General features: G+C 40.5%; 1 protein-coding gene across 1 annotated transcript in view; it reads left to right on the top strand.

Moving 5' to 3' along the window:
* Positions 1-16,619, top strand: part of carmil2 (capping protein regulator and myosin 1 linker 2) — a 104,054-nt gene extending 87,435 nt beyond the window's left edge. Inside the window, exons 33-40 of the mRNA XM_020612683.1 lie at positions 404-508; positions 936-972; positions 5,628-5,696; positions 6,508-6,764; positions 11,078-11,213; positions 11,769-11,858; positions 13,096-13,209; positions 13,325-16,619. Coding sequence (XP_020468339.1) covers positions 404-508; positions 936-972; positions 5,628-5,696; positions 6,508-6,764; positions 11,078-11,213; positions 11,769-11,858; positions 13,096-13,209; positions 13,325-13,902 — 1,386 coding nt within the window. The 3' untranslated portion in view covers positions 13,903-16,619. The remainder of the gene's footprint in view (positions 1-403; positions 509-935; positions 973-5,627; positions 5,697-6,507; positions 6,765-11,077; positions 11,214-11,768; positions 11,859-13,095; positions 13,210-13,324) is intronic.
* The last annotated feature ends 2,738 nt before the right edge of the window (positions 16,620-19,357 follow it).

Raw genomic sequence — 19,357 nt, 5'->3', positions numbered from 1 at the left:
GAGAACTGGTGATGCATTGATCGTTTTACTGTGCATTCAGGCTATGGTTTCAATGTTTGATACATTGTCTTTGTACTAATTTCAATAAAATGTTGGTTTTTATTGATTTTCAAATCATTGCATTCTGTTTTTATTTACATTTGACACCACATCCCAGCTTTTTTGGAAATGGGGTTGTATAATAAAGTCAATAAAATGATCATTAAATATTGTAATAAAAAGATTAATACCCTCAGAGGTGCCAATAGAACAAATTGTCTAGAGCAGCAAAATGTCCAGAAACAGCCCTGGTTAGATCAGCATCTGTCACCACCTTTTTTCTGATGGCTTTATAGTGCCTTGATATTTCCATTTCATAGAATTCACCTTTATCTCTTCTAAATGTTTATGTATTGTATTTCAGAAGCATGTGTCTGAGAGCACATCTAGTTTTGAACAGAGGCTTCAGATGATGCTGCACAGAATGGGTGTGGCCAAAACTCCACCTGCTGACACCAAGATGAGCCAGGTATACATGTTTTTGAGTGAACATGACTGACCAGCTGCTTTTAACAGGTTAAGGGTTAAAAGGTTAAGGGCTGTGTCTGCATTTGATGCATTTGATGATAAATAACCTGGGTGACCAAAGCAATGAATACAAAAACAATTTGGAATTATCCTTGAATCTGTCCTTTGTCCTGTGGTGAATACTTGTCTATTACTACTTTAAGATCAAGTTGCACAGTGTAAATGTAGAATTCACTAATTTTCTCATGTAGTTGTAGTCATCAAAGAATGCAATATCATGTCTTCTCTCAATTATAGATTTTTAGAGTATTGGTATTATTACTGATATTACAAAGTGCAACAGCAACTACAGTAATACAAGTATTCTACTTGTGATTGCTTCATCATGTAGTAAATAGCTTTTTGTGCTGTCAATGTTTCTTTTGTAGAGTAAAGATGAGGAGCTGAGAAAGGCCAACTCTGAAGGTAAATGTATGTTTTTGTATTTAATATTTATATTATATTATTTGTTATCCCTCTCCACATCTGAACTTTCAGTACTTTTGGATAACATTTTAGATTTATCTAATTTTTTTTCTTTTGAAATTTGTTTTGTAAGAATGTTCAGTAATTTGCACTCCAAATTCAAATGAAATACTGTGAAAGTGTACTTGTTTGATAACACTGTAAAGGAGTAAACAGAAACTGATAATTCACATATGTTGTTTGCATCTTAAAATGAAATTAGTGACAAGTAACCAAAAAGCCTTTCTGTCATGGTAACATGTCCATAATCTCAAACCTACTTGGAAGGAGGCTTGTTCTCAGGTTTATTCATTGTAAACAAGATAACCTCAGCTTAATTACAGTAAACTCAGATTCAGAACAAGAAGTGACCCAGAGTAATGATGTTAAGACATGAGCTTAAAAAGAAAAGCAGTACTGAGAAATCGACAGAACTCTTTGGGCTAACAATACCATTTTAGTCAGTTAAGTGAATTGTTAGAGCCTTATATTGTTGCATAATACATATATACATATATATACACACATTATATACATACATATATAAATTCCCCACTTCGGGACAGTCTTTCCTTCCTTCCTTCAAGCTTGGGTCCTCTACCAGAGGCCTGGGAGCTTGAGGGTCCTGCGCAGTATCTTAGCTGTTCCTAGGACTGCACTCTTCTGGATAGAGATCTCAGATATTGTTCCTGGGATCTGTTGGAGCCACTCTCCCAGGCAGTGCACAGGCTGGTATGTCTGGTCTTGCAGTCTCAAGTGACTACTTTATTAACCAGTAGCTGGTGCTTTGCTCCTCTGGTGTTACTACCAATTCCTTTCTGGGTGCTACTCATATATTGAGCCATGTGCCTGTTCATCTTAGCTGCTATGATGCCTGGCAGGAGCTTCCATGTTGTACAGAAGCAGGTTATTGGGCGGTAGTTGGATGGTATCATACATCCTTCGGCTGATATGTGAGAACATATCTCCGCAACATGGAAGGTCCTATCTGGCACACATGGATCTGGGAATGGCACTATGCAAAGTCAACAGGACACTAAGGACTTTTATCAAGAACTCAATGGGACTGTGGAGATCAGCCCTAGAAGTCAACTCCAAACCTATCGCACACGTGAACATCAAGTGCGGCATATGCCACGGGGATGCACTATTTTTTGCATCGGCCTGAACCTTTTCAGTCAGATCATCCCAAGTGGGTATGGATACAAGTTCAAGAAGAGAACTACCATCAACCACCTCCTCTACATGGATGACATCAAGCTGTATGCCAAGAATTAATGAGACATCAGCTCACTAATCAACCTGACAAGGACATTCAGTGAGGACTGTAGAAGTTAATAAGAAGAGGGAAGGTGGTAAAGACTGATGGGTTAGAACTACCAAGGGACCACATGACAGACATATAGACCATGTATAAGTAACTTGGAATGCCACAGTCACATGGGAACCATGATGAGGAGACAAGAAAGACAGCAATGTCCAGGTACCATCAAACGCTGGCCAACGAAGGACATGGAGGCCACCATTGTGAAAACCTGGAAACTCCTCATAATGCATGGAGGCTTCCGCGCAAAGTCCAACACCCAGAGACTGTACACCAGTCAGAAAGAGAGTGGACAGGGCCTGGTGAGTGTCAAGGCCGCTGTCCTGGATGAAACCCAGAGAAGGAGTATGAGAAGCTGGAGAAGTTCCAGGGCCTGAAAGAAGAACTGGAGAGGATGTAGAAGGTGAAGACCAAAGTGGTCCCAGTGGTGGCAGGGGCACTCAGAGCTGTGACAGATCCCAGGAACAACATCAGAGCTCTCTGTCCAGAAGACTGCAGTGCTAAGTACAGCTAAGATGCTGTGCAGAACCCTCGAACTCCCAGACCTCTGGTAGAGAACTCAAGGTTGAGGAAGACACACACATCACCCCGTAGGGGTGAGAGGGGAATTTTTATATGGTTGGTAATGCGGAAAATTTAGGAAGGACTACTATTTATAGAGCTTATTCTAAAAGTGTACCTGGTTCTGAAACTATTCCTTTCATCTGAGAAAAACTTAGAAAAAATCAACTGGACTAGATTTCTAGGTCAGAGATGTTCCACCTCTCATCCAAAAGGCTTCATCAGTTCTGATTGACTTGTGTTGAGCCGGAGATATTTATGCCCCTCGGTGGTGTTTCAGTCCTTTGAAGGTCAACAATGTTCTTTAATGACTGAGTCGTTATAGCCCAGTATCGGTGAGAGTCGTTACCTGTCTTTGACTCAGGTCCCATTCCTTTCATCGTCTGCCTTCTTACTATGCCCTTTAAAAAAAAGAGGTATTAATTGACCTGAAGCCAATTACAGTTTTTTTACAATAGATATGGACAGTGTATAAATTCAGCATAATTTATAACAACCCTATACAGTTGCTTCAGAAAAAATTCCCACCCCTTCAATTTTTGCACATTTTACCATGTTGTAAATTCGTATTCAAATGGAAAAAAATTGCACTTGTAAAATAGGCACAACCTGAAGGGGTGGGAATTCCCTCAGAGGCAACAAGCTATGCATGTGGGATTCATAACAGTTGAAGGCTTGACATACTGTATTTTGACAACTTCATGTACTAATGTGCATGTGATGATGTGAACACTGAAATAATTAAATGTTCAGTAATGAGACTGTTTAATGAGGAATAACTGATCTATTTTGATCAAAAAGATATAGAATTAATAATTGTTCTAATTGTAGTCAACTGTAGGTCTAATTAATAATTTGCTGAAATGTGTTAGTTGCTATTTGGAAAAAAGAGAAATACTGTGATATTGTACAGAAGAAATAAAATGTTGTGGAGAATGTCAGTACTGGTTTGAAAACTTTATCATTTGGATACTATGGAGAGAAACTGTAATAACAGTGGCAGGAGGGCTAAGAGAAATACTACAGCAATAGCAGTTACCAGAAAGTTTTTGTATTTTACTTTCAGCTGTTCTGAGGTTTTCACTGTACTTGTACTCTGAAAATAATGCAGACATTACACAATGTAATGCCAGTTCCACCACACACAATGGATGTTCAGATTATCATGAACAACTTTGAATAAATTGAGATGATCTAGACATCCCTGGTGTGCTCAAGTGCAGGCGAGGCTGTGGTAACTCAGGAACGTGACAATGAGCTAACAGGCTTAATGCTTGCTTCTGCATGAGGATACTGTTCTTTTACAAAATCAGCTCTGAGGGAGGCTGCATCAGCCACCGATTGTGGCACACCAGGTAGGTTCATAACCCATGGCCAGTCCAAAAAACAATCTTTCCACGGGGGAGCAATCAGATATTTTTTCTGTGAGGTCAGCAGATGTCTTGAGGCTAACATTAACAGGCTGCTGAGCCTTAGGAAAAAAACAAGGCTCTCTCATAATCTGGCTGCTGGGCCCATAGTGGCCAGATCTTTCTGTCAGGATTTGTACTTGACTTTAGGACCCAAATGCAAGGACAGAGCAAAAAACAAGATTAGGAGAACAACAGGGCACATAAAGGCACATGGCTGGAGCGGAGGCAAACTACCCTAGGCCTACCAGTGAACAAAACCAAAGTAACAACAAGGAAAAAACACCCTCTCCTTACAGGCAGTCAAGGGGTGCAGCACATGAAAATGAAGCAAATGAATTTCTTTAATCAAAGGAAATACTAGAGTCTGTACTTCAGCATAGTAAACATGAATCTTGGCATAAATCTACTGACCCAAGACGTGGGGAACGAAGCATCTTAACACAGGTCAGGTCCAACAGAGAGCTCTGTCTGGCAAAATTATGAACACACTTAGAAAACAAGAAGCAAAGCCAAGAATGCTGGGCTGGAGTGTGGGAAGACACGTTTGGGACTTTTTCCTGGTATGATCTGGTAACTGGTAAATGTGAAGTCTTGGCTTTAAATACATAGTACCTGAAGAGACTGATGAGACAGATGAAAGTCATCAGTGAGGGTAATGACCATGGTATAGCTGGGCAGAGAAGAGGTCTAGGCCAAGTGTAACAAAGTAAAAGCCTGGAACAGGAAATGCAGGAAATCATTGGTCAGAATAATGTAATCATCTTCTTATGTGGCTGGTTAAATCTAACTTTGTGGGAACAAAATTAATTGTGAATTAGTTCGCTAGCTGGTGTCTACATGCAAAAACACATTTTGGCACTAATATGTGTGAAATCTATGCAATATTAAAGTTTTATGAAAAAAAAAACAAATCCTGTAAATGACAAAATATTTTATTCCTGACCAGGTATTAAATCTCCTACTAGCTTCATTATATCCAGTCTTCATTTGGTCAATGTGATCATGTTTCCTACTGTATCAGACTGACATTAATATTCCAACTGGATTTTTCCACAGTTCTAATCTTTCTTTTTCAGGTATTCTGACCTGTGACCAAACTAGAGCTTAGTTCAGTTTTGTTCTTCTGGCCTTCTTTCAAATCTTGCATCAACATCACTACAATGTTTTTGTTCAGAGTCCTATTACTTACAGCTGTGTGACTTACAGTAATTAGAATAGTTTCATCTTAGCCAAGTGGTCATACTATACTCATTGCAGCTACTGTTTTGGTTAAAATTAGCCCTCAGTTATACTATTATCTACTGTCTCTGTCCCTTTAGGTGCTATCCTGGACAAACCTGAACCACCTCCCACATACATGAAGCCCAGAACCCTGTCAACCTCATCAGGTATCCATGTTATCCATTCACTGTGAATGTTTAAGGCATAAATTAGTGTTGGTGTTAGTAGCTTAAGTGCATTATGTTTGTCTATACAGTACAAGTGACCTAGATGAAGATCAGATCACATTTTATGACAAATTAATGCAGAAAGCCAGGTCTTTGCAAAGGGTTCATTTACTTTGTTCTTGCCACTATATTGTTGTGTGCTCCATCTAAACTGTGTGTTTATATAAGTATTTCTATAAGTACTTAATTTTTATCTTTCTAATTCACATTCTGTTTTCCTTTTTTTGCACACTTGTTTTTGTTCTCTAAGTCTTATTTTGTTTACTTGTTTACTCATTGCCTGACGGAAGTACATTGTACATGCACACTGAGAGCCACTGTGCCAGAGTCAAATTCCTTCTGTGTTCAACACACATGGTCAAATAAGCTGATTCTGATTCTCTATTTAAAGATTTACATCTTCCACAGAAAATAATGTTCTTGAAGCTAAAGCCACAAACAGAATAAGTAAGTCCATACAGAGCAACAAACTGCGAGTAGCGTTTTGCAGCCAAATTTATTTAAGGTGTGACTGACGCACTGGGTGTGACTGCAGGATAAGCAGTGTGTGCACAAGCAATGCTCTCACACGCAGAGCTGTTGCTCATTATTTTTCAAATGTTGACATCTTCACACCTCAAGCACTAGCATTACAAGCACAGCGTGTAAACACACTCATTGGTTTACAGCTAAAACAAGGACCTCCCTCATTGGATTAAAGGTAAAACAGAGATTTCAGTGAGATTTACAGTCTCTTGTCATCTGTTTCCAGCAGACCCCAGGCATCCTATGACAGCTCTGGACCCCACCCGACTGCACCCTCCCCTTTACCCAAAGCCTGCACTTCCTGACCGTCCCATTGCTCCCCTGCCTCCCAAACCTGCCATTGCAGCCAAGCCTCCACTCCCTACCCTAGCTGCTCCTCTAAGGGGAGTAGCTTGTCCATCTTCTGCTCCTAGCAGCTCAGCAGAGGCAGTCCAGCTCAGAGCACACATGCATGATGGCAGACCAGGGGAGACTACAGCACAGGTAATATAGCACTCCAATTTTTTTTTTCCTTTTTCCTGGGAAGATAATTAATATCTCCAACTTTACACCCAGTGGCAAAGGTGTCAGTTTTTTAATGTTTACACCTAAAGTTTAGGAAAGGAATGTTTAAAAGTTCATGTTCTCAGTCACGTGGGGGATCACCACAGCAGAGTACCATGGTCCACACACACCATTTGGCACAGTTTTTACACCAGATTCCCTTTCTGACACAACTCTATGACAATTTAAATTGCCATTTTGCCTACCCTGCATGTCTTTGGACCATGGGAGGAAGCTGGATTACCCAGAGCAAACCTACACAGGCATGTGGAGAACATGCAGACTCTACACACACTGAGTACGGTATACTAACCACTACATTACTGCATGATGATAAAAAAATGAAAGATGGAAAAACAATCAGCCCTTCACTGCCTTTCCAGACAAAATTAGTTTGGATTAGATTACATTACATATGACTATGCACAAAAAGAGTACCAATAAAATAAATAATACAGTTTATCATCTAACCACATAGTACAAATAGAATGTGTAATAAAATAGAAAGTCTTTAGCTGAAACAAAGTAGAACAATCAGCCAAGTTCTGTGTGTTTGAAAGGGGCAGTGCGCTGTCTTTCTGCTCCTCAATTACTGTAAATCAAAGTTAGTTATTAATTATGAATACTGTGAGTTCCTCAGAATAAAACATCCCCTCAAAATGTCTCTCGGACTTGTGATACTACAAGTTCTACTATTTAAGGAATGGAACCACCGTGGAGCTTGCAAGAAATGATTGCTACCAGTTGTCATGGCCTATGGACCACCAGGCACAGGTTTTGGACTCAAAAGGCAGGACTGGGACTATAAATTACATTTTAAACCTTTTGTTGATACTCAAGTACAGGTGAACTAGAGCCACTGGGAATTGGCTGAGGAGGGTGAATGTTGGGGTGGGCAGTTGCCTCCACAGGAATGAGACAGGAGCTGGCCGGTGTCAGGGTAGGAGGATGAAGGAGCAGGATACAGGTCCTAGAAGGACAGGCTGGGTATAGGAAGGCCGGCTGGTTGAACTGGAGGCGAGTCGATTGGCAGAACCAGCATAGAGTGGGGTTGTCAGGATTGGTGCAGGGCAGACTGAGTTGAGGCTGGGCAGGCAGCTAGTGCTGGGCTGGCCATTCACACTCCCAAGCACTCACACGTTCACGCACCGGTGACATAACCAGGAGCAACTGAGTGTTCCATGTCTTGCTCAAAAACACTTCGACACGTGGACTGGACAAGCCGGGAATACAACCATTAATATTCCCGTTAGGAGACAATCTGCTCTACCTCCTCAGCAGAGTGCACTGTGGCTGCCGCAAGGAGGTGCGAGGCTAATCAGGCCAAGTATGACGGAGCAGAGTGGAATGGGTAATACGAACTGAAGAGCTAGTAGTGCCAGGCTGACCTGGAGGAGTGTGCGGAGCAGAGCTGGCTGGTGGAGCAAGGCTGAGCTGTGCAGGTGATACAAACTGACTGGCAAGGAGGAAGTAGCCGAGCCCAAGCTAAATACCTTGGAGCCAAGTGAAACACTGGCCACAGCTGTGTAACTTCCAGCCACACCTAGTAGCTCAACCTAATTACCCAAAGAGAGGGAGAGAGGCAGAGACTGGCATGCGACCTAACACCAGTAAGTTTCACTCAGGACAAAAGGTTAACTGCACTCAGACTAAATTCAAGTCAGCATAATCAGGATACATTAAATTTGGCACCAAATCAAATCACCTAAATAAATATTCTAAAAGGATTTCCCAACCAAACAAAGGGGAAATAAATATCTTCACTCTATGACACTGTGTTAAATGAGCATTCAGTGCATTAATGAAAAGCCAACGTTCACATATATGAGCTATAAAAAACAGAAAATGCACTACTCAAGTCATCTGTGGGTGCTGATGGGAAATACTTGTAGGTGTTATCCAGTGCATAAATTAATAATGAGGTCCCAGAATATCACCTGGTGAAGGACCCTACATGCCGATGTGGGGAGGTCCTGAAATAAAAACATTTCCTCAGTGATCAGTACGTGTGTGTAGTTTCCACATTAAGGGAGCAGTTTAGAGACAAAACATTATTTGGTGCGTGTGTTTGTTGTGACCAGTAAATCACACAAGAAGAAACACATTTTCATGTGGAATTATAAATGTCGAGTGCGAGTGATGCTAAATACTTTAGGACTGTGAGGCTACAGCCTCTAATCTGTTCAGTCAATAGCAAGCCTGACATCATATTATTACTCCACTACACTTTATATTCAGAGTATTACAGGAACAAATTTAAAGCACCCAGAGATGATATCATGCAATAACATTAAATAAACATGTTCTTACCTTCCGTTATCTAAAATAGCCCGTAAAAGCTCATGGGGCAGGAGTCCTCTTTCATGCTATCTCTTGCTTTGCCTCAGTCCTTTTGACATCCACGACCTCAGCATCAGACAGCTTGGCCTGTTTAGCTTCTGATTTCTGACTAGCTTCAATTAGTTTCATATTTAAATGAGGTGCCGGGTCCATCAAAATATGTGCTGGTGACAATTTGAGAAGTGCTGGATCTGGCTTGTTCTGGCACAGATTAACCCCTGATTGAGTCATCAGACCTAATCTCTGGATTTGGCCTGTTGTGGCACAGGACTGATTCCTTTCTGCACTGTGTGTTGTCCTTCTTCTCATCGTTTACTATTGCAGATGCTTCAGCCCCCATCAATTCCTCTTCTCTCTCTGATTTCTTCCTGTAGGACACTGACCATCTGCCATAGGTGTCTGTCCACCACCATGGTCACCATGGGTGGAACCAAGGATGTGGCCAGGAGGTGAAGCTGGCCACCCCTGGTGCCACCCTGCTAGAGTCAAAATGTGATGTTTTCAGATCAGTATTAATGAACAAAAAATGAGTGACAAATTGTTGCCTAAAATGCACCAAACATTTTTATTGTGCTTTTTAATTGATATGGTCAAATTACTTTTACTTTATATCATACATGCTGCATGATATTAGCATTTATTTCTCCAGCGGTGGTGTTATGGAGTACTTGGTATGAATTGCTTCAGCGGGAGGGGAACCACTGTGCAGCAGCGATGTTCCCAGCAGGGCGTAAATAAGGACTACAGTCAAAGTTAGCTAAAGAATGCACTATGTGTGTTTAATTTTTACACAGAATAAACAGTTTCATTCTTAATAATGTATGGTTTATTACTTCATAGAACTAGGGATATAATTTACCCTTTACATGCAGGACAATGATCATTGGCCTCATCTAAGATGGTGATGAGTCGCCCTACAAACAGGAAGTTGAACCGCTGGCCCTGTAGTGTGGTCACAACAACCTGGAGCTGAGCACACTCAGAACAGGGGAGATGACAGTGGACTTTAGGAAAAGCCACCACCCACCTTACCCCCCCTCACCATGCTCAGCAGCACTGTATCAGCAGTAAAGTCCTACAAGTTCCTGGGCTCCACCATCTCCCAGGACCTGAAGTGGTCGTCTTAATCTTACATAGTCTTAATCTAAGTGGTTACTCTGTTGCCTGAAATAAATGTTCAAACTTAATAAAATGCCATAATACCAGTCCTACATATATAATATAACAGCTCTGAGCCTGTTTTAAAATCTCTGCCATCAGGCTCTCGCCCAGCTGTTACTGCATAGAATAGATCTTTCCCAGCTGTGGGCTGTCGCCTCACTCGGCTCCTACAGTCCCTATCTCACAAAGCGGGGTGGACTGATTGATAGCACTTAGTTTGCATTGACAATGAATGGGCAGGTGTCATTAACCAAGGGACTTGTCTCAGTATGTGCTTGAAGTGCTCAGCAGCACAGCCGTGCACTTTGACCACAAGGAAGCTCACATACAGTCAACAGCCTTTTGCAGCACTCACAGGGGTGAAGAAACTTTAAAAATATTCCTGTATCCAAATTATGATACAGATCAGCACCAAATCTAATAAATTGCTCTGTGTACCTTTCCAAATAATTTCATCCAAATCTGCTCATTACTTTTTGAGTTATAGTGTTAACAAAAAAAAAACAATAAATGCCAGCAACCCCTGCCTTTGGCAGAGGTAATAATGCAAATCAGGTTTGAAAGATAAAAAAACTTACTCCTTAGTAGCTCCTTGTGATCATTGGTATGATGCTGGATTATATCGCTCTCACTGATATGGTACTGTACAAAGTGAAGCCTTCTGTTGCTCCGCATGGAAATTACTATGCTGTTTCTGATAATGAACTGTTCGTGTCATGGCTCACTGAGCGCCTTCTGATTTTCATTCCTAGAATGGAAGCCAAGACAGTCCCCAGGGTGCAGCCTCAGCTGCATTCCCCAGGAAAGAGCTGCTTCCTTCAGCCCCATCTCCTTGGAGGGGTCCCAGTGCACAGGATCGCTCTAAAAAAGCACAATCTCTGACTGACGGTATATCTGTCTGATCTTATTACATCCAAATAATCTGAACTAATATATCAGTGCAGTTAGCTTTGGGCTGACATTATTAAAATGATATGAATTTTTATGAGAAACACCAATTTAACATTTTCAGGGAATTTATCACCTTGATGTAACATGACAGCCATCAAAATCGCAAGTACCATAGGAACCATGTGAGGACATGACCTTTCTGTCATTGTAAGGACGGATAGATATGTTTTAATTCGAAATGTTGCAGTCATTTAGGTTTGCTTAATTTTACATGTTAGATGTAATGGTACATTTACATCTAAAACATTATTTACCATACTATGATCTGAAAAATATATATACTCACATTTCTAGATTCCCTCTCAGTCTGTTTCCCATTTTCAGTCTCTCTTGCTCACTTACCTAGGTTTGTACTTTGATTTATTCGCATAATAGATTTATAACATTACACATTTTGTGTTTAAATTAAAAGTTTAACTAGATGAAGATCAGAAAAGCTCATTTTTTCTTGTGTGTGTGGTTTGTGTATGTGTGCTTTTGCATATATTTCAGAGAATCTTCCTAAGCCACACCAACCTATGAAGCCCCTTCCACAGCGTAGAGCTGTGTCTGTCCATGAGGATGCTCTGGCCATGACACAAGGTAAGGATTTGTCCAATGGTCCAAAATAACTAAATACTGTAAAGACTGAATGACAAAAAGCATAAAGCATATAAAATGTATACGTTTACCTGAATATGTGCATACCTATATAAGAACGAATGATTCAATTACATCACAAATCTGTGGAGGGATAAGAAAGTCATCACAAATTCCTAAATAAATTCCTGCAACATGAGATTATGCAGGCTGATACTGGGCCAATTCTCAGCTGTAGCTTTTATGACAATGTCATAAACAGCAATAAGCAGTTTGGTTTTATTACAGGTTTGCTGAAGGAAATGAAGAAATGAATGGTAATTAATCCATAATAATAGCTACACAAATTTGAAAAAGGGACAAGAAAGCCTTAGTGTGATACTGAAGCTAAATGTGTCGGTATGCTTGTATGGAGTATGCAATATGCAATGTTGATTTTACCTTGCTACCCACTGGGAGATTCTGCCCCCATTTTGGGAACCAGTAGAAAAGGTGCACTTTCTCTGCCAAAATCTAAAAGTTGTGAAGAGATTAAAGTTTAACCCAACAATCTACATGACCTGCTGCGGGTTGTATCAGCCCAATACCTGTTGTCTAATGGAGCACAGTTGTTCTGTACATAACTATTTCTCTAGCTTTTGTGTTCAACCAAGAGCAACGCTATACTGTATTGTGGGTATTTAAGAAGTTGTAACCTGGAGCTTATTCAATGGACCTCAGAGCAGGAAGTGACCCACTGACATCAGATTGATTTTAATAGTCAGTTTAAAGGAAACAAACTGCACTGAGAAATTGGCAGAACCTTTTGGCCCATCCCAACCCATTCCTAATCAAACTGCACCATTTCAGTCAGAAGGGAATAATTTAGCCTACTGAAGTGGACTGTTAGCACTTCATATTAGGGGCCAGACATAACAGAGCCATGCTCTTTCCACATGGACCTGAGATTTCTCTCAAGTGGCAGTTCTTTATATACAGTATATGGTTGGTAATGTGGAAAACCTAGGAAAAAGCACTGTTTTGTGAGCTATTTGAAAAGTGTACCTGTCTCTGAAACAATTTCAGAGTTCACAGTCTACCTTCTTCCTTTGTGCTTAATTTTAGCCTTCAGAAGAAGGATTCCCAGCCCTTCATTTTTTGTACATTTTGAGTAAAATGTACAACATGTATGTATGTTGCAATAACCACCAACCCCTACAACCCTTCAGATGCCCTCTATCTCTTTCTCCACTTCTCACAGAGTTGAAGGCAGTGTTACACAGGTCACCCATTCATTTCCGAGGCAACAGAGGAGAGCTGCCCATCTGCACTGAAGATCCTTCTAGTGGGGAAGAAGCACAAATAGCCCAGCAGGGTAAGAAAGGTGTTTAGTCATGTTCATAAGGTCCTTCCTATGTGTCCTACTCTTTGTTTCTCTGGCAATTTAAACATATTCTTCCATGTGTCTGTATGTCTGTCCATCTACCCAGCCAATGACACAGGGAAACAGACAGCTGACAAACAGAAGGAAGCTGTCCAGAAGAAAGAGCTAAAGGCAGAGAAAGGAAGGATGGGCTGTGGTGGGACTGCAGCTGAAACCAAGCACCCCACTAGAGTAGAGGAAGGCTCTGGATGTCTCCTCTCTACAGCTCAGGCTCAGCAAGAAGTATCAGGACCCCAACTCTTTAGTCCAGCTGCAGCCCTTGACAAAACTAAATCCATTGTGGAGAGGCCACCAGCACTATCACAGACCACGGAAAAGCCTCCTGTAACCCCCACATCTGAGAAAAAAAGGCCCAGCATAGCCCCAGCATTAGCCCAGACTCTGGAAAAACTGCTGGTGTCCCCACCACCCCAAGAAAAGACCCACAGCACAATCACAACTGCATCTGAAGCTCCAGTAAGGCCCCAAGTGAGCCCTCTGTCCCATAAAAAAGAGACCCCTGGCAAAGAATCGGCCACATTGGATCTGATAAACAGCACACAGGAGAGAGGAGAGGGGATCTCTAAGCAGCACACAGCGAAGGCAGAGCCAGCAGACCAAAGTGAGCCCCCTCTCTCTGAATAATACACAGGAACCAACTCTGAGGGGAAAAGACATACCTGGGAGAGAGAGGAGGGAGGTCTGTGACAACACAGAGATCAGGAACTGGCAGGGTACCTGCTGTGTGAAAGGAGTATGAATGTTGTATCCTCCTGTAGAATATAACTGCTGTGTCCCATGTCAGTGGTATGTCCTTCCACACTCTGAGAGCTAAATATTATTTAGTACATATGGTTGCTGCATATTGTTATTGCTATCTTACTGCTTCTGCCTCTACAGTCGGCATGCCAGGGGTTTGGGCTGAGTCCAGTGGTGAAATGCATGCAAGCAACAGACCCAGAACAAGAGAAGTTCCATGACAACTTCCTTCTGCAGGCTATAACTAGTTTCAAGGTGATTGCTTAAAATAAACTTTTTTTTTTTAACTTTATGAACTCATTGATTAGGAGTACCAGTTATGCCATCCAGTTTGGTTTGTGTGAAGCATCCATTATTCACACACATTTGTCGGCTGGGCTGCAGCAAACATACAGATGTTGGCTTGTGTTAGCTAGCAACACATGCATTAATCATGCATTTTCAGTGCATGTCTGTGCGTATTGACAGCTCATCCTCTGACTGATGTCAAGAGCTACTGGGTCCACACACATTTTCTCCTTAAATTCATTAAACGAAGTCATAACGCTGTAGGGTTTCTGGGAGATTTTTGCTCAAGTTGAAACATTTAACTCTGCCTCAGTTTGCACGACCAAGGACAAATCTGCACGCATTTACATCCACGCATTTAATTAATATGCCACTTTCAAAATTCAGTCTGAACACACCTTTAAAACTTGTTGTCAGCTGAGTCCTTACAAGGTGGCTGAGTCTGAAATGGGACACGGCTTACATCATGTAAATGAGCAAAGAGATGAGAGCATCAGCTGAGTGGATGTGAAACCTCTGTTGTGAGTGCTGCACAAACAGATAGCTGAGTTGAAAAACCATGTTTGTATCATTAGTTCATCAACATGTTAGATTCCAACACATTAGGTGTCAAAGACACAAATCACTTGCTTATACATGTTATCATTATCATTATCATTTGAAGTTCCATGATGTTCTTTATAGCTTGAAGATGCTAATACAGCTCTCTTTTCATTTTGCCTTCTTGAATGTCTTTTCAATTCCAGATGACCAGGTTTCCGAATAAAGGCCTCCTCAATGACACATTGTGATTTTCATTTAGGTGATTAAAATTTATTACTCTAATTAATTTTAATTAGGAATTTGGAGTAAATGTTAAAATGGCAGTGATTCAAAATTGTTGTTTTAAATCTTGCTTTTAATCTTTTCTTAATTTTCCGCTTATTTTTTGTCATTAGACTGATATATTGAATTATTTTGCCATTCATTGTGACATAGCCTTTTGTTTGAGGGAGGATTTTTGGCCCAAACCAATCACTGTGACATCCATCATCTCAGTGTCATTTCAGTCCAAACAGAGCTGTTAGCATTAGCAGATATTAATTACGCTGTATCACATTAGTCAAATGCACAGAGTCAGCAGGACCCACTGAGCCACAAAAGCCTTATTTATGGGAAATACACCGTGTTAAAATAAACATACTTTAAGATGCATTACTGTACTGAGGTAGCTAGTTTCATGTGAGATAAGAACATTGCCACTATCCCAGATACACATTGTGCAAACTGCATTTTGATCTGCAGTTGGCAGTCAGTTTACTGTACAACATTCTCAATAGTTATGTTAGTTTCATTCAGATTTACCTTGAGTTGTTGTGTCCTGCCTTTGGCACAGTTAGTTATCTCAGCTAAAGTTCTAATCACTGAGGTTTTCAATGGCTCAGATGTTCTAACAACTGGGAAACATCCTCTCAGAAGCACAACAAAAGACCTTCGAATCACTCCATAAAAGGTCCAATATGAGTGGCAATTTGGGGGGTTTGGACCAGGCGAAGATTAACCTACAGTAGATAAAGCTCAAGGTTTTGCCTTAATTTGACATTTGTTTTTTTTAAACAATATATCCCGATTTTTGTATTTATTTTCTAAATTTTACTCTTACTACAGAGAGATGTGGTAGCTCCCAGCATCTTGAAAAAAATTACAGTTCAAGAAATTATCTCAATTTTCTGGCTATTTTTCATTTTATACATTGAAAAATCCATTTCCTTTAAACTGTTTATAGCAAGTCCTATCTCATTCAAGTGGGAATATTGTCTGACTTTTATTCTAAGCATGTCTTTTGCCTTGTTTAGTGTTTTCACATGAACCCTTTCAGAATCTCCAGATTAATACCTGAGACACTAAAACTCTGCATGTTTTATATATTTATTAAATCACATCTATATTTGACATTTAGATCTATTCAGGTTCAGTCATTCCATTAGACCACAGGACCAGATAAGATCCTAATAAAAGACCAGTATATCCACTAAACTGTAGGCGATAACATGAGTGTATTGAGTCAATAAAACTCTCAGGGTGGTTGTAACGAATGGTGTGTGTTTTGTAGGAGGAGACCTCAGTTCAGTTCTCTGTGTTGTCAGCAACCTTGGGCCTCTGTCTCATCCTGGGCTAGAGTTTATTTTTTACCATCATGTTTATCTTTGCCTTGCACACACAGAATATGTACAAAACTACATGAAGCAAACACAAAGTTATAAACAGAGTGTAAATCCATAGCTATACTTGTTAATAAAAGTTGACTGAGTTGTGTCATAATTTTGTGCTCTTTTGTGTAATTATGTGTCTCAGAAAATATCCTGATCTCATTCTCAAATTTCAAAACGAGACTACATTACAAACTGAGTATGAACACCATAAATGTTGTTCTAGTGTTATTTGGAGCATGATCTTTAGTAGATAACCATACAGAATATCTTCACTTCTTTGCTTTGATTGTGACATTTTTTATGTCCCTGCGTAGCGGACATTGGTGTGTCAATTGCTTTTGTGTCACTTTAGAGCCATTTTATTTTAAATCTTATCATATGAATCCAAAGCTTTCATCTGCACCATTTATTATATTCACTGAACTAGTTTTACCTGAAATCCTTGTGTGATTTAGGAATTTACTTTCCATCTTTGTGTTTTGTGCAGCATAATATACAGTAAGCAAATGTAGTTTCCTTACATTTTCTCAACTATTATTGCCAGATACTGCAAAGTCAGGAAGAGCTTTCAGGTGAATGCACACCAAACTCTGGAAATGACATGCATAAAAAAGAAAATGACTGCACCCTTACTAGTAGTAACACTGCTAGGCAGTCTGCCACCAAGCTATGCAACAGTTGTCACTGCACTAGAAACAAAAATGGACAGTCTAACACTGCAGTTTGTGCAACAAGCATTAATAAATGAAGAGCAAAAACAAGAGCATGCCAATGATAATATAAGTGGTGGTTCTGTATCCAGTGGTGTATCAGCCTTGTCAACACAAGTTTATCGAAAAATGCAAGTTGATTCTAAAGCAATATGATGTGTGATGATGCAAAAGACTCACAAGAGAGTGCCTTTGTAGTTAAAGAGTCAAATCACAATGTGATGCAACAAGAGAAGGAGTGGTTGATTGACTCTGGAGCATCAAAACACATGACATGGAGTAAAGACAGTCTCGAAGACTACCAACAGTTTTTGGAACCTCAGTCTGTGAAACTTGGAGATGGCAGAGTAGTTGAAGCCCTAGGAAGTGGCAACATCAAACTGAAAACGACGTTCAAAGTCAGTGATGAGAAAACTGTCACAATGTATGATGTACTGTATGTTCGCAAGTTATCCACAAAACTTTTCTCAGTGGGAGCTGCTACCAGAAAAGGAAATATAATACAGTTCAAAAAGACACGATGCTATATTCGTGGAAAAGATAGCACTCTCAAAGGAATGGGAATCCGAAGAACTGATGGGTTGTATCAACTGGATGTTGAGGAAAAGGCACCTGATGGTCATAGTGCATCAAGTGCATCAGTGGAGACCAGTCTGTGGCATCAACGTCTAGGACACACCAAAAAACTGAAGGAACTCAGAAATCTGGTACAAGGAGTGGATTTTTCTGCAAAAAAGGAAATTTCCTTCTGTGAAGCATGTGTGGAAGGCAAGCTGTCTAAAAAAACCATACAAGTCAGTGGGAGAAATCCGCACCAAACGCAAGATGCAGCTAATCCATAGTGATGTCTGTGGTCCTATGCAGACTGAATCCATAGGTGGAGCAAAGTACTTTGTGACTTTTATTGATGACTATACAAAATGCTGCAAGGTATACTTCATGAAACAAAAGGGTGACGTTCTAAACAAATTCAAGGAATTTGAGAAAACGTTTACTAATGAGAGTGGGGAGAATGCCGCAAGACTAAGAACAGATAATGGTGGAGAATACACATCCAGTGAATTTCAAGAATAGCTGAAGGGTCAAGGTATCCACTATGAGGTGACTGTACCTCACGCACCTCAGCAAAATGGTGTCGCAGAGAGAAAAAACAGAACACTAAATTGAAGCAGCTAGAAGTATGCTGTCATCTGTAGCAACAGCAGCCTACATACAGAGCAGGCTGCCTGCTTCTATTCTAAAGAGGGAGACACCCTACCAAAGATGGACAGGCAGAAAACCTAATATAAGTCACATGAAGGTGTTTGGTTGTGTTGCTTATGCACATGTCCCAGACACTGAAAGAAGAAAACTAGACAAGAAGGCAGTGAAGCTGAGGTTCATGGGATATGCAAATAATGCCAAGGGCTATCGTCTGTGGGATGAAGAAAAAGGAAAAATGTTCATTCGACGAGATGTCATCTTCAATGAATCAGACTTTGGCTGGAAACAGGAAATGAAAGTGACCTGCTCAGAAAATGAAGTAATCATAAACTCAGATGAACGGGAAGCTTCATCTGATGAAGTTACTATCAGTAAAGCTCCTAGAGAAAGGGGCAGGATCAGAAAAACTCCAAAGAGTTATGGATATGACGAGTTTGCTGATGTAGTAACTCTTGATCATTATGCAAATGTGTGTTGTGTCACTGAACCAAGCTCAATGAGTGAAGCAATGATGAGCCCTAATGCAAGGAATGGCAGGAAGCGGCTGACTTGGAATATGAGTCACTGCTGGAAAATGACACATGGGACTTAGTGGACTTACCAAAGGATCGAAAAACAATAGGATCAAAATGGGTGTTCAAAGTCAAGCATCACAGTGATGGACGAGTGGAGCGACACAAGTGCAGACTTGTTGCTAAGGGATACTCACAGATGTATGGTGTTGACTATGATGAAACATTTTCACCTGTTGTACGATTTACTTCGATTCGTACACTGTTGTCATTTGCTGTCCAAAATAATCTACATGTACATCAAATGGATGTTGTAACTGCATTCCTAAATGGACATCTGAAAGAGGAAATCTACATGGAGCAACCAGAAGGTTACATCCAACCAGGAAAGGAACACCTAGTGTGTAAACTGAAAAAGTCCACATATGGACTGAAG

This window comes from Monopterus albus, unplaced genomic scaffold (assembly GCF_001952655.1).
Source record: "Monopterus albus unplaced genomic scaffold, M_albus_1.0 scaffold127.1, whole genome shotgun sequence".
Lineage (NCBI taxonomy): Eukaryota > Metazoa > Chordata > Actinopteri > Synbranchiformes > Synbranchidae > Monopterus > Monopterus albus.
The sequence above is the reverse complement of the archived record's forward strand: the minus strand, read 5'-3'. Positions and strand labels throughout refer to the sequence as shown.